The following is a 16718-nucleotide window of genomic DNA, read 5'->3' on the forward strand; positions in this document are numbered from 1 at the left end:
GTGCATGTAAGTTCCGACCAGAAGCATTTCAGCATATCAGTTTGCCTGCCCAGCTTGGAATACAGATTGTGTTCATAAGACCACGTCAGTGTTTTGCATAATTATTTGAGACATGGAACCCGGAAGAGAAAATACTAATCATTCCTTCTGGTAGGTTCCACTCCTGGTTTTAACTTACAAAAACTGATGCAAAATAGTGACAAAAATACAGCAGTGAGAAAGTAGCCCAACATAGACTTCCCAGTTCTGATGTAAAAGATAGCCTTGGTTTATTAGAGAGAAAAAAAAAAAAAGTAAAAAATACATCATTCTCCTATAACAACATATCGTGCACATTATTGTTAAGGCTGATTGGCAAAAGCATGGCAAGGTTCAAGTTATGCTGGTGTAACAGATGCAGTGTCCTTTAAAATGGTCCCATCGGTTTTCAACTACACAATAGTTTGATCTCCTTATTAGAAAACTTCTTAAAGAGGATATTTCACCAGTCTGAGCATGGTAAACTGGCTGAACAGCTGAAAAACAAATGTATTATTGTTATTAGTTTTTTAATTAATCATCTTTGTTGCTATGCCTAAGTGGCCATTAGCAGATATTCCTCCCTGGGGGCGTGAACTTTTCCTCTGCCTCTTACTGTCCAATCTTAAACATGGAGTTACATGAAAGGGAAAAAGAAAAAAAAAAAAAAGACCATGCACCTGAAGAAGCTCAACTTCGGCTTTCTCTGTGCGAGTCATGTAATGACATGGCTCTTCTTTCATCATTAAATCATCGGCAAAGAGTAATGCAAAGCTTAAGGCTGTGTGCCCACTATGCGTTTTTCAAGCGTTTTTGCTGTGGAATTTCCGCAGCGAAAACACTTAGAAACACTTGGTAATACGTGCCCCATGGTCCCCAATGATAATCCGCATGAGCTGTGCACATGCTGCGGAAATTTCTGCTGCGGATTATCATTGAGGAAAAATACGCAGCATGTCCATTAATTTTGCAGACACACAGCGTAATTGCTGCCATTGACTTGCATTGAAACGCTTGATATCCGCATCACTACATGTGCACACGCGGATGTGAAGCGATTCAATGTGCGGATGGTACCCAGGTCTGGAGAAGAAGAGACTCTCCTCCAGACCCGGGCACCATAGTACCTGTAAAAATAAAAAAAAAAAAAAGAATTTAAAATAAAAAATAAAGATTATACTTACCTTCTGATGTCCCCCGGCCTCCTCAGCGATGCGTGCGGTGTGTTGGGCGGCTCGCGGTAGTGTGAGGACCAGACATGACGTCATTGAGTCACGTGACAGGTCACGCAACAGCTGACATCGGCGGTCGCGTGACCTGTCACATGACTCAATGATGTCATCGCAGGTCCTTCACACCACCGTGAGACACCGGGGAGACCGGACGGAGCGGAAAAGGAGACCGGGGGCTATCGGAAGGTAAGTATAATCTTTATTTTTCACCATTCTTATTCTTTTTTTTTTTTTTTAACTATTACTTGGTCACACTATATAAATCCATGCCGGTTGCATGGATTTATATAGTGTGACCAAGTTATCAATCACTTTTCCAATTGATGCTAAAATCGCTTGGAAAAGCGCTTGATAACCCACATGTAGAAATGCATAAAAACGCTTGACAAACGCTTCTACCTGGCGGGAAAAACGCATGTAAAATCCGCATGAGTTTTTCCTGCCAGGGAGATGCGGAAAAAATCTGCAGCATTTGTGCATCGTGGGCACATAGCCTTAGTGTCATTACAAACACTGCTTGTGTGGTATCCCACAAAATGGCCATTTCTATGGGTTACTGGATATATAGTGTGTTTCATCTCCTGACAGAAAACTGGCCACAGGGAGATACATTGTATACTGCGAGGAGTACAGCACATGAGATTACCACACTTGCAGTTTTCCTTCAGATTAGTAGGAAAGGGAAAGGAGGAATGTTATGCGAATAAAAATTAACTTTTATTATTCAAATATGTTTAGTTATAAAAACAAATTTACATACATCCAAATAAGGATTTATATTGGTCACAGTGAATTGAGTTATGTTATAATCACTACTGTGACCCACTAAAGTCCCAATATAGAACTAGATTGCAGAGACATATTTCATTGTAATAGGATCCCTAACCTTATAAATTATTGGTCGGGTTTTGTATATCCGTATATGTGGGGTCTCAAATTTAATGCCAGGTCTATATATGTCTGATAAGGATTTATGATGTTTTGACCATTACTATATTATGTCAGAGTGATGGTGTCCGTCAGATAAATTATTAAATGAACTTCACATAGAACACTCATTGCAGATTATACACATTGAATGGAAAGTAGCATATGTGGACGCTGCTATTACTCTCCAGTGGACTGTTATTCGATGCTCCAGCACGCCAGCCGCATCTGTGTATGTGCGGCCAGTGAGAGAGACAGTGTGCAGGTGTGTATGCTGCAAAAGCGACCTCCCCTGATCAGTGAGCACGCTAATTCTGCAGGGGAGACTGCGTTCACAGCCTACACACTGTCTCTCTCACTGGCCGCACAGATGCAGCTGGCCTGCTAAAGTGTCAGCGGCGAGCGAACTGGAGAACAGCAATAGCGTATGCACATGCTGTCTCCCGATAAAGCTGTACGACACTGATAGCAATTCACATGTGGAATAGATTGCGCTGCCAAATTAGCTAGCACACAATCACACCATGATATATTATATTTGACAATGAAAATATAATTGCTGACCACATGTACACTGATACGGCTGGCGTGCAGTACACTGCAGGGTAATAATAGTGTGCAAATATCTACTTTCCATTCAATGTGTAGAACGCTCATAGCAGATATGTGAAGTTAATAGCGGTGTTAACAGTCATCTCAGTAGCATAATTTACATATTATTTGAATAATTAATAAAAGTTAATTTTTATTCGCATAACTTTTCTTCTTTTCCCTTTCCTACTAATCTACTATGTCTTGGTGGTGTCCACCTATGTGAATACTGTCCGATGAGATCTGATGATTGAATTACAGTTTTCACTTTAGGAAAGGTCACTTTCACTCCCACACTGACTGCTGTGAGATGAAAATTGCAAGGTGTTTGTAATAACATGTAGCTCTTTTCTACTCGACAATAGAAGTCAGCAGTGAGATCACAGATGAGCAGTCCTGTGTGTCATTACATGTCTCACAGGAGAAAGTCGTTTCTAGGCTTCTCTGGGGCGTTTTTTTTCCCCCTTGTGTGTCATTCCTGATTATGATTGGTCAACATCATACAGAGGAAAAAGTATAGTCTCTAGAGAAAAATACCTGCTAACACCCCCTTAGTTTTAGCTTGTAAAACTTAATTCAAATTTATACTAATATCTCCGCAACAGAGATGAAAAATTAAATAACATAAGCTGCATATTATTCAGATGTGCTGCTACTAGCCCATCATGTGGCCAGTTTAAAAAGTTAAACCGATTGAAAGGCCTTCTAAGAAGAAAGTCCATTTACTCAACAACAGGCCCTACAAAGAAAAGGTCCTCCGAGACCAATAATTTGCCTGAAGTCACTTTCATATGGTAGTATTTTGATTGACGTTTTACATCAGTATTTGCAAGTCGAAACCAGGATTGCAACAAACAAAAAAAAAGTGGAAAAATTTACAACTCTTCCACATATTGGACCACAACTACTTTTTGGCTTACAAATACTGATATAAAATACTGACCAAAATGTGAAAGTGTGAATCAAGCCTAAGTCTTACTGTAAGAGAACCATAGGAGCCTCACTTTATGGTTATAGGGGAAAAAAAATAAAATTGTGAACTCACTAAAGTAATATTATACCGAAGAACCATATGTAAAGCCACAAGCTTCTAGTATTAGTGTTCAGACTGAAAACATGTGTACATAAAAAAAAACAACACACACCAATATTTTCAAACACAATGATTTTCACAGTATATAAAATATTCCCAGATATACGGTAACATCTGAAGAAACGGTAGAACAAAGAATCAGGATTTCCCTTATCACCATTGTCACTTCCACAGTTCTAGGACCAACACTGCAGAAGACGGAATGTTGGATTTGGAGTGCAATGATTTTACAGCCAGTGCTGTCTACTAATCGGTTCTTATAGTGTCATTTTTTGCCTTGGTTCTGCAAGTAGCGGACCCCTCGAAGATATAGTTGGAGATCCATGTTTAAAAAGCTTCAAGATGAGGTGGGTAATATAATCATAGCCTTGTTATAATTTAAAATGGATAACATGATTCCTCCAAAATTACCACTTTCTGTCAAAATATCACATTTTGAACAGGGCAGGCATTGTATTTGGCGATAGCCAGAAGTATTCAACCAAACTATACTGCATGTGCCCCATGAAAAAACCAAATGCCACATCTGTCACATTGTGTCTACCCAGCATAACTCTGGATAAACAAACAACAATAGCCCACAGCATCACAAGCATCCTGACTGGCACAGCTAATACCAGGTGATTAAGCATAAAACGAGAAACCATGGCAGCTCGCGTAGCATGGCCTGATGGAAAGGAGTACTTGTCCACAGAGAACGTAGCAAACATGTCCATGCGGTTCTGGGTAGGTCTACGACGCTTCACTATTCCTTTCACAATTCCCACAAGAATGAGATCCAACAATAGTGCTGCCAAGAAAAAGAATAAGCATGTTATAAAAAGTTTAGCCTTCATAAAGGTTTCATTTATAGAGCAGTGCTTTACAACCATTCTCCACTTTGGATATCAAAATGGTTAAAAGTATGGTAAAAGCTTCTTTTTAATAGGGAGTCTGTCACCCAAAGAATGCATATTAAACTTTCTATACAGGAATATACTTAGGGACTTAGCTGCAGTTAAAATCATACTAGCACTGTACATGTTGGTGGTACACTGCCTAAGAAAATTACTTTTAGGCTGTGTGCCCACGATGTGTTTTTTAAGTGTTTCCGCAGCGGCAAAAACGCTGCAGAAACGCTTAAAAAAACGCATGGTAGAAGGCCTGCCATGTTCCCCAATGATAATCCGCATGTGCTGTGCACATGCTGCGGAAATTTCCGCTGCGGATTATCATTGCGGAAAAAAACGCAGCACTACCAATTATTTTGCGGAAGTGCTGCGTTTTCACCGCCATTGACTTGCATTGGAACGCATGGATTCCGCATCACTGTATATGTAGATGCGCATGCCATGCGTTTCAATGTGCGGATGGTACCCAGGTCTAGAGGACAGGAGACTCTCCTCCGGACCCGGGTACCATAGAACCTGTAAAAAAAGAATAAAATAAAAAAATAAATTATATATTTACCTTCTGACGGCCCCCGCTGCGCTCGTCTTCCCTTGCCGGCAGATAGCGGTGGACTGAAGGACCTGCGCTGACGTCATAGTCATGTGACGGGTCACGCGATGCTGATGTCGGCAGGTCTTTCAGTGTACCGCGATCTGCCGGCAGCCAGAACGGAGAGAAGCAAGAGTCCGGGGGCCATCAGAGGGTAAGTATAGATTTATTTTTTACCATTCTTTGGGGTCACACTATATAAATCCATGCCATTTGCATGTATTTATATAGTGTGACCAAGTTGACAAGCACTTTCCAAGTGATGCTAAAATGGCTTGGAAAGCGCTTGTCAACCCGCATGCGGAAATGCATGTGAAGAACGCTTCACATCCGCATGTCCCTGGCAGGAAAAACGCATGTACAATCCGCATGTGTTTTTTCTGCCAGGGGAGATGCAGAAACGCTCAGGAAAAATTCAGAGCATTTCTGCATCGTGGGCACATAGCCTTAATCCAAATGCAATCAGGAGGCTTCGGAGCACTTTTGGCACAGTGAAAGGCTCTGAACTGTAACGCCCGCTCAATTCACATTTTGGAGGCTTTCCCATTTCTGAATGACAGCGCTCGCTTACCCACAACTCAGCCCACGTGTGCATGGCAGTGTGCTCTTCCCTGGCTCCTCTTTATAGATGCTGATTGCTGCACTGATACACCCAAAATTAAAGCGAGCAGGTTCAAAAAGGAGAACGCAGTCAGGCAGTGTCAGTACACACGCGCAGACATATAGGCAGTGTTCAGGCAGATGCGTGGGCTGGGTTCAGTTTTGAGGTTGTGTTCAACATAAATAAATGTATGGTGTTTGGACTTTAAATTGTTATACCCATCCTAGCGATATATGGCTGCGCTGGGAATGTCCACTGCTATGCACAAGTCACAAGAGGTCAGGAACTTCTATAACTATGAAAGTTACAGAAAAAGTGTATCACAACTCACTTGTGGCCGGCACATAGAATATTACCTCTAGTCTTAGCAAAGATCACCTTAGCTGGGAATAGAGCTTTAATATTTGTGGTCTTTCTGAAACTACAAAAGGTGTATTATTTGTACTAATCAAGTACAAAAAAAAACACCAAATAATACACCAGTAATCTATATACAGTGCCCTGGAATGGTGGGGGGCTCTAGGTTCAGAACCCCTGTCAAAGGGGTTGTGGAACATGATTGTGCTATAGAAATAAAATTATAAAAAGGTTTTCTTGCACATAGATCCCTAAAGAAATATTACATATGAAGCCAATTCATTAGTTTTGGTGGATTCAGGGTCTATGTGCCAGGGCCAAATAACAGTCTATTGTTAACAGCTTAAAGACCAGGCCTGTAAGGCTATGTGAACACGTTAAGTATTTGGAGCAGAAATTTCTGCATCTCTAGTTAGGAAGACATGCAGTGTATAATACGGACTTTTTTGTTGCCATTTTTACTTGGGTTTTGGTGCAGATTTTTCCCCACTCATTAGTATAGGTGAAATATGCAGCAAAAACACTGAAAGGCTATGTGCACACTGTGCTTTTTCCACACGGAAATGCACCAAAAACGCTAGTTAATCCGTCTGCCAGCCTATGCAGTGATAATCCTGATGTGCTGTCCACATGATCAGGAATTTTCCGCTCCGGATTGTCATTGCGTTTAAATCCACAGCATGTCCATTCTTTGTAGCGTTTCTTCAGTTTTCCGCCCACTGAGGTCAATTGAACCGCAGAAAATCCACAGGTATAAAAATATCTGCGGATTTGCAGCATATTTAACTGTCTCAATTCAAGTCAGTGAGTCAAATATGCCGCAAAAACGCACAAAAGAATAGCACCCGGGCTGGGGAAGAAGACTACTTCTCCCATCATCCGACCGCTGCTCCCGCTGATAACAGCGAGAGCGGCGTGGCTATGGGGAGAAGTAGTCTCCTCAGCCGGCATCTGTGTGCTGTATAAAAAAAAAGTAAAAATCTACATTAAAATAAAAAAAACAACTTATTCTCACCAGTCCGCCATCCTCCCGATGTCCCCTGGCAACCCGGCGGTACACTGACGGGAGCGTGCTCGCTCCTGGCAGTGTACATCGCTTCGCTGCCGGGACTGAGGTCACCTGAGTTCATCAGCTGAAGATTAATATCAGCCTGCAGCTGTCTGTTTAGCCGTTTCTGGTTAGATTTTGTAGGGGGACCCTATGTCAATTTTTTTCTGGTGTCCCCCTGTAATCTAGCCAGTAAAGGTTAAGCAAACAGCTGTGGGCTGTTAATAGCCTGGGAACATTTTTTGGCTCCTTCCCCGGCTACTAATATCAGCTCCCAGTGGTCGGCTTTCCCTCTGCTGGTTATGAAAAGGACGCGGGAACCCACGCCATTTTTTTTAAATTTTAGGCTATGTGCCCACGAACTAGACTTAGCAGCGCTTTGGACGCAGCATATTTTTGCTGCGTCCAAAACGATGCGTTCTATTGAACGCAGGTAAATCCGCATGTGTTCACTGAACCATGCTGATTTACCGCACTCAATACATTCTAGTGGTCAAATTTCTGTTACGTAGACTTTTTTTTTCTGGGGAACATTTTTTTTCAACAGGGGAACAGAACCCTTGCTGTCTGGGAATATTTGTATTTCTCCACAGGCTTGCAACTGATGAAAAAAATCACATTGATACTCCCCATCCCATAATCCGCTGCTGCTCCGGTCTTTGTTGGGAAGCTGCTGTGGTAACATCACGATTACAGCAAATGAGACCGCTGCAGCCAGTCACTGGGCTCAGCGGCTCATGCAGTTTACATTGACTGCAGCAGTCACATGTGCAGCAGTCACAATGTTACGGTTGCAGTCAATCAACAAAACCGGAGCGATCGCAGAGAGGCGGTATGGAACCTGGAGAATGAAGTTGTGTTTATAGCTTTAACATAATTCAACTTTATAGCAAAGTGTGTTGCAAACTTAGTCTTACTGTGCAGAAGAAAGGGTCTACTGCAGTTTAAAGTATGAAGTAGTGGAATAAATCTGAGGGTCGAACTAGTACTTCTACCATGGACAATATACATCGGATTTCTACAAGAAAATCCCCAGAGTGCATTTACTCTGTTAAGGTTTCACCACTTTCCTGTGTAGAGTGATTAACCAATCTTTGCTAATCTACTCAAACACAACAAAAACCTACAGAAGTATGAACAAATGTCATTTACCAAAGAGCAGATTCAGTATGACCTCCCGGCCAGCTGAGCTGTCACTTCTGTACAGGCAATAGACTGTACCAGCAATCCAAGGTATGCCATGGCCAGAAATCTCCACCAACTTCATCATAGGACGGGCACTGCCCCATGAGGATCCTTCCCTTGCACAAACTCCCATCTTTTTTGACATCCACAAGTCCACAGCCAATAATGACCTTAGTGCAATTCCAAGAAAAGATGGGTTTAATTTGATGCAGTCTTCGTCTGGAAGTTGCTGCTGAGTGGAAGAGGCGTTAGAGTCCTTGCGGTGAACCGGACTGTCGGATGTCCGGAGCCTCACTGACGTTTGGTCTATACTACTAGTTTTGTTGATCAGCAATGACATAAACTCAAACTTTCCATTGGCATTAGGATTACCAGAGCTAGCTGCTCTGCTGATTCTTGGACTTGGCATTCTTCCAGTTGTGTCGCTGTTGACCTGTGCAAATAAATAAACAACAGATTTATAGGAGCTGTAACATTGTAAATGGATTAATTATACTTGATCTCTCAGCTGCAGACAAAACACCTGATCAGTTAACGAGCATTGAACAATCGCGTGTCTTCCAGGCATCATCTACGTCACACGCGTCAAACTTTGGCCTATAGGCCAAAATCTGGCCTGCAGGGTAATTATATTGGGCCCGCTACACCAGAACCATCACTCATATGTGGGACCATTATTCTGTATGGAGGACTTTGTGGGGCCATTATTTTATATGGAGGACTATGTTGGACCCATTATACTGTATACTGGTTGGCCCGCGGCTTTGTCCAAGTTTTTCATTTTGGCCCTCTGTGTGTTTTGCATTTGACATCCCTGATCTACATCTAGGAGGACAGAATGTTTCACCATAATCATAAACATAGGATTCTTTACTGTAAAAGCAGTGAGACTATTGAGCTCTGTCACAGAAGATTGTGAATGACGATTCATTAAACAAGTTCAATAATGGCCTTGATGCTGTTCTTGCATAATGTGACAGGCTATAGGTACTATATTTCTGTAGATGGGACATTCATTCTGGACAAGTGGCATCCATCTCATGGTGTTTTTTGCCTTCTTCTGGATCAACACATTATAGGTTATAGACTTGAGGGACCCGTGTCTTTTTCCACATTATCAACCCTTCCTCTTTGCTGCCTTTCCCTACCATGCTCCCAATGTAGCTTGGATCAGAGGTTAGCAATGTTGCATTGGAGCAAAGAAGGTTAAGGTTTAATTCTGACAACATTAACATTCTGTTGATCTGAAATTAAAGAAAGGGCGCATTCTCTACATTCTAAATCCGACCTTATAGGGGTTGTCAGTCATCCAGTACCCCCACCAATCGGCTATTAACCCCTTAATGACCAGAGCATTTTCTGTTTTCGTTTTTTGCACCCCTTCTTTCCAGAGTCAGAACTTTATTTTTTGTTCAATATGGCCATGTGAGGGCTTATTTTTTGTGGGACGAGTTGTACTTTTAAACGCCATCACTGGTTTTACCATATTGTGTACTAGAAAACAGGACAAAGATTCCAAGTGCGGTGAAATTGCAAAAAAATGCAATTTCACGTTTTTTTTTTTTTTTTTTTTACCACATTCACTGAATGCCGAAGCTGCCCTGCCAATATTATTCTCCAGGTCATTACAAGTTCTTAGATACCAAACATGTACAGGTTCTTTATTTAAGTGGTGAAAAAAAATTCCAATATTTGCTAAAAAAAAAAAAAAAAAAATTGGCGCCATTTTCCGAGACCCATAGCGTCTCTATTTTTCGGGATATGGGGCCGGGTGAGGGCTTATTTTTTGTGCGCCGGGCTGACGTTTTTATGGATACCATTTTGGGATAGATCTGATGTTTTGATCGCCCGTTATTGCATTTTATTGCAATGTTGCAGCGACCAAAAAAAAAGTAATTCTGGTGTTTGGAATTTTTTTCTCGTTACGCCGTTTACCGATCGGATTCTTTTTTTATATTGATAGATCGGGCGATTCTGAACGCGGCGATACCAAATATGTGTATGTGGGGTTTATTTTTTATTATTTTATTTTGAATGGGGCAAAAAGGGGGTGATTTAAACTTTTATTAGTAGACTTCTCCGCTAGGGGAAAGAGAGATATAAAACTCTTCTTGTAGTTTGGGTCTAGAAGTGTGACCAACCAGTAATTACTGTTGGCCAAAATGCGAGGGTCATGGGGCAGAGGACCATAAAGTCAGCTATGTGTGCCAGGTTGCGAACAGCCAAGTCTTCCCCGTGCTGACCAAGAGGACGACAGTCCATGCTCTCCTCAAGCCATCCATTTTGAACAGACAGTATGAATGTGGCGTGGGTACTAACTTCTGTAGCGTAGGAAACCAGCTTCTGTTCCTCCTCCCCCTCATTATCACCCAATCCGCATTGAGATGAGATGAGGCTGGGCTGTGTAGGGATCACCCTGTATAGTTCCTTGCTCCATCTCATCGTACTCCTCCTGTAATGCCACCTCTTTATTTGTGAGCAGCGAGCATTTCAGTAGACAGAGAAGCGGGATGGTGACGCTAATTATGGTGTCATCGCTGCTCACCATCTTGGTGGAGTCCTCACAGTTTTGCAGGATGGCACAGATGTCTGACAACCATGCCCACTCATCAGCTCTTATGTGCGGAGGCTGATCTGAATAACGTCGGGCGTGTTGAAGCTGGTACTCAACAATTGCCCTCTACAGCTCACAAATCCTTCCCAATATCTGCAACGTTGAGTTCCAACGCATGATGCCATCACACACCAGTCGGTGAGCTGAAAGCTGCAAACTCTGCTGAAATTGTAGGTGACTTTTAGAAACGGGAACACACACTGCGTACTTTGACAAGCAGTTCAGGTAGATCCGGGTAGGTACCACATGGGAAAGGCATGGTATATGTGTGCGAGCTCGCCTAGCTTCAGAGCCGCCACCAGGTTCCAGCCATTGTCCCACACTACCATGCCTGGCTGTAGGTTCAGCGGTGATATCCACAGATCTGCCTGCTCTTTTACAGCAGTCAACAACTCTGCAGAGGTGAGTGGTTTGTCACCTAAGCATATTAGCTTCAGCAGTGCCTGTTGCCGCTTTACCGAGGCAGTGCTTCCAGCTTCCGACTGATGTGGTCATTTCGGAGATGGAGGCTGATGAGAAGGTGAAGCAGCTGTAGAATGTGGGGGCAGTCCTGATTAACCCAGGGCCCGCAATCCACGGCGTCGGGAGGACATGTTCCGTCCGAGAGTCCGACTGGGTCCCGGCTTACACTATATTAACCCAGTGTGCAGTCAGCGAGAAGTACCATCCCTGGTTACAAGCACTTGTCCATGTGTCCGTGATTAGGTGGACCTTCCCAGTAGCTGCATTGCTGAGGGCACAGCTAATGTTCTGGGACACGTGCTTGTGTAATGCAGAGATGGCACACCGGGAGAATTAGAGGCGGCTGAAGACCAAGTGCCGAGGGCCGGCCGCCGCCATCAGGTTGCGGACAGATTCCGTCTCAGGAGTCTAAAAGGCAGCATTTCAAGTGCAAGCATTCAAGAAATGTGTGAGTTTAGTAGTGTGGCCTGTGGGGTGCTGGCTGTGCATTTGCGCTTGATTTCAAAGGACTGGGGTAGGGACAACTGAACGCTGCATTGGGACAAGAACGTGGACGGTGATGGTTGCAGGTGTGCAACGACAGGTGCAGGGCGGGAGGTATCTTCGCATGCACCATGGACAGAGGACTGGCGTGTACGCACAACAGCGGAACAGTCAGTGGTGTCACCAGCAGACACTGTTTCTGGATCCTGGCATTCAGCCCAACTAGTAGGGAGCTTTGCTGTCATGTGCCTGAGCATGCTGGTGGTGGTCAGGCTGGTAGCTTTGCTGCCCCTGCTGATGCTGGAATGGCAGAGGGTTGCAAATGTCCTTTTTGGGGTTATCTGGACAGTGTTTAAAATAGAGCCAGACTCTGGAAGAACTAACACTAGGACTGGCAACTTCCCTCGTGTTGGTGTTCCAGGGAACAGTTGCTCACCTTGCGTCTGTGGCCACCCCACTGCTTGTTCCTGCCTGTTGTGGTGCTACGCCTGCCTCCCCTTCTATGCTGCTCTCCTCATTATGCATGTCACCTTGCCAGGTTGGGTCAGTGACTTCATCGCCCACCACCTAGTCTTCCACGTATGCACCCTGGGCCTCCTCCTGACTTGGTGGCAATTGTGTCTCATCATCATCATCCACCTCTTGCGACAGTTTCCCACCGTCGCCTTTGTGTGACCATGGCTGCTCAAATATTTGGGCATCTAGCGATCTCCTTTTACCCCGCTTGAAGCGGGCCGGGCGTAAGGCCCGAATCTATAAATGGAAAAGTGAACAGCTCTTCGGAATGTCCAAATGTGAGATCAGTTGTCTCTGGGCACTCGGCATGGCGGGAGGAAGGAGTATCAGGGTGAGGAATATGTGGTACAGAATCAAGGCTACTGAGACTTGACCGAGTGGAAGATAGGGTGGTGGGTGGTGGTGGCAGAAAACTGACTGGAAGCATTATCTGCTATCCAACCAACAACCTTTTCACACTGCCCTGGCTTGCAGAGTGGTGTCCCGCTTTCCCTAGTAATTGGGACAGGAAGGTAGTTCGACATGATGTGGGTGTTTGTTCAGCTCCCTCAGCAGGCACAGTTTCATCTTGCCACCAGCCTGTGTGTGCACCATCACGTCCACTTCCCCGTCCCTTGCCAGGCGCCTTGCCCATTTTAAATGGCGTGTAATAGGCCCACTCCACAAAATGTCACGATTATTACGGTAGTAATATCGGATCACGTCTGATTACCACGGTTTTATAAAGTAGTCTTATAGATGTGGTATTGGTCAGCGACCAAGTGTGAATAGGATGAACAACACCCAAGTGGCAGACTTTAAATGGAGTGTAATATCTGGCCCGCTCCAAAAAATGTCAATTACCGCAGTAATATGGGATCAAGTCTGATGATGGAAAAGTTTCTCTGCTTCCACAATACAGCAATGCGAATAAAATCCAAAAAATCTGGCTATATTGTGCTAACAAGGAAATTGAGCAGTAAAATAGTGCACTGTATTGCAATACATTTTTATTTATTTATTTTAAGCAAATAATCAGGATTAAGAGCAAAAAAATAAAATTAGCCCAATATCTAGGGCTATGGCTATCTGTAACAGCAGCAGCAGACAGAACATGCAGTGGATCCTATTCTGTTGTATACAGTGTCCACAAACTACCTGCCTCCCGCTATCGCCAGTAATATGTGCAGCTGGATTAGTCCCTAGAATAATTTTTTGTACTGCACAACTTTTTGATGATAGAGATCGATCTGTCTATATAAATAATCTTGCTGTTGCATACCTATACCTAACTAATGAACCGCCAATTCTGTCCCTTGCTCAGCAGTACCTCTCTCCGGGGTAGACTGTGACAAGCATTGGGGCACCAGGTCTTATATAGACCCGATGACGCTATGTGGCCAGCCAATTACTGTAATGCCACAACTGAAAATGGCTATGGCATTACAGAGTACCGAGCACGCTCGCTCATCACTACTGATTAACTATTTTAACACTTTAAGGACCAGGGATTTTTTTCATACTTTGCTTTTTTATTATTTCTTTTATTTTTTTGCTTGCCTTCTTCCAAGAGCCATAACTTTTTCAAATTTCCGTCGACATACGAGTGAGGCTTATTTTTTGCAGGACAAGCTGTAGTTTTAAATGACACCATTCAATTTGCCATTTAATGTACTGAAAAATGGGAAAAATATAAATTGATAAATGGAGAAAGATTGGTATCACAAATTGCTCAGCTTTCATAACTGGCCCTAAAAAAAAAAAGACTCCATTATACTCGTATATATATTTTTTTATCTCTAACAGTGTATAACCTTCCAAAAGGAGGAATTTTTAAATTTTTTGGACCTTAGGAAGTATATAAATAAGGGAGATATTCTCTCTTCCTATACTTCCAAGTTATAATTTCTCTTTTGGAAAACGTATCACAAGACACTATTTTGAATACAAGAAACATATCTATTTTCAATCTTGACATGACTATTGAAAAATCAAAACCCATGTTAAAATGGGAAGAGGATCTAAATACCGTATATTCCGGCGTATAAGACGACTTTTGAAGACTGAAAAATCTTCTGTCTAGTCTGGGGTCGTCTTATACGCCGGTAATGCTTTTGAACTTTCAGAAATTGACATGCGGGGATACTCTGGGGGTGCTAATAAGCTGCCGTGGCCGTATCCCTGCCATGTCGGAGTTAATATAAGGTGGAGGGAGTTAAAATACGGCGGCGGTAGGTCCAGACAGTCAGCACTTCTGTGCTGAAACTCACACATCGCTGCGTATTCCCAGCTCCGGACACAGCGCAGGGCTTCTGTGCCGACAGCTTTCACTTGTCACAGAAGCGTTGCGCTGTGTCCGGAGCAGGGAAGTTCGCATCGCTTCTGTGACAATATATGAAAAGCCGGCAATTCAGCAGCGGCATAAGCCGGCACCCGACAATTTAGAATAGAAAGAATAGAGCTTCACACATAGATTAGATAGATAGAAACATGTCAGTCACATATATATGAAGTACAGTGACAGTACTGCTTACTGTACTTGTCATTTAGTGTAAAGGATTTATTAAAACAAATAATAGTGTTTTCATGCACCGTCTCTTTAAAAAAGCCGGCCGGCAATTCAGCATCTGTACCCGACAATTTATAACAGACAGAATAGAGCATCACACATAGATTAGATAGATAGAAACATGTCAGTCACATATATATGAAGTACAGTGACAGTGTTGGTTACTGTACTTGTCATCTAGTGTTAAAATAACGGATTTATTTAAAAAAAAATTGGCGTGGGGTTCCCCTTAATTTTAGTCTCTAGCGGAGGTTAAGCAGACAGCTGGGGCAGATGTTTGAAGCCTGGGAAGGGGGTAATACCCACGGAGCTTCCCAGGCTACTAATATCAGCCCCCAGCTGAATACATAGCCTTTACTAGCTATTAAAATGGGGGAACCCCCAAAAAAAATGACATGGGGTCCCCCCTAATTTAATAGCTAGCAAAGGCTAGGCAGACAGCTGGGGGCTGATATTAATAGCCCAGGAAGGGTGCCATGAATATTGGCCCCCTCCCAGGCTAGAAACACCAGCCGTCAGCCGCCCCAGAAATGGCGCATTCATAGGATGCGCCAATTCTGGCACTTAGCCTCGCTCTTCCACGCTGCCCTGGTGCGGTGGCAGGGGGTAATAGGGTTGGGGTTGATGTCAGCTTATAATGCCAGCTGACATCAAGTCCAGGTTAGTAATGGAGAGGCGTCTATAAGACACCCCCATTACTAACCCCATAGTCAAAGTTAAAAAAAAAAACACAAACACCCAGAATAAAGTCCTTTAATTGAAATAAACACACAATTCTTTATTGTTCTAAATTAAACCATACTTACCATCACGCCCATTCCAGCTGAAGCCAACGATCTCCTGCAATAAAAGAAAAATAATAAAGCAACCTCATCCTTACCTTTCCATGGTTCCCACGACAGCTTCAGCTCTGCTACATCGAGATGACAGGCTGGACCGCAGGAGAAAGCTGCCATCCAGCCTGTCATCCCGCAGACACTGAGAAGCGCAGGCTTGCTTCCGCTCCTCAGCGTCTCTCTGTGACGGCATCCAGATGAGCCGACAATGAACTCAGCTCACCTCCTGGACGTCCGTCACTGACAGCGTGGGAAACTTCTACTGCGCATGCGGGGAGCAGGAGAATTTTCCCGCGCTGTCAGTGACGTGCATGAGGTGAGCCGAGTTCATTGGACATGACCTCGGCTCATCTGGATGCCGTCACAGTCAGACACTGAGGAGCACAAGCATGCCTGCGCTTCTCAGTGTCTGCCGCATGGCAAGCTGAACGGCAGCGTTCTGCTGCGGTGCAGCCTGTCATGTGAATGTAGCAGAGCTGGACCGGTCCTGGGAACCATGGAAAGGTAAGGATGAGGTTGCTTTATTATTTTACCTTTATTGCAGGAGATCGTTGGCTTCAGCTGGAATGGGCGTGATGGTAAGTATGGTTTAATTTAGAACAATAAAGGATTGTGTCTTTATTTCAATTAAAGGACTTTTTTCTGGGTGTTTGTGTTTTTTTTAATTACTTTACTAGAAATTCATGGCGGTCATGTCTAATATTGGCGTGACCCCATGAATTTCGGGC

At 43.5% G+C, this 16718-nt stretch overlaps 1 protein-coding gene across 2 annotated transcripts in view; it reads right to left on the reverse strand.

The window, feature by feature from the left end:
* Nucleotides 1-252: 252 nt before the first annotated feature.
* Nucleotides 253-16718, reverse strand: part of PLPP6 (phospholipid phosphatase 6) — a 34527-nt gene continuing 18061 nt past the window's right edge. For both annotated transcript variants that reach the window (XM_073643000.1, XM_073643001.1), the window contains exons 2-3: nt 8499-8964; nt 253-4651 (exon numbers count right to left, since the gene is read on the reverse strand). In XM_073643000.1, the coding sequence (XP_073499101.1) occupies nt 4290-4651; nt 8499-8940 (804 nt within the window). In that variant the 5' untranslated portion in view covers nt 8941-8964 and the 3' untranslated portion in view covers nt 253-4289. The remainder of the gene's footprint in view (nt 4652-8498; nt 8965-16718) is intronic.

Source organism: Phyllobates terribilis, unplaced genomic scaffold (genome assembly GCF_046119375.1).
Source record: "Phyllobates terribilis strain yellow unplaced genomic scaffold, ASM4611937v1 Scaffold_8__6_contigs__length_399053987, whole genome shotgun sequence".
In the NCBI taxonomy this organism is placed as follows: domain Eukaryota; kingdom Metazoa; phylum Chordata; class Amphibia; order Anura; family Dendrobatidae; genus Phyllobates; species Phyllobates terribilis.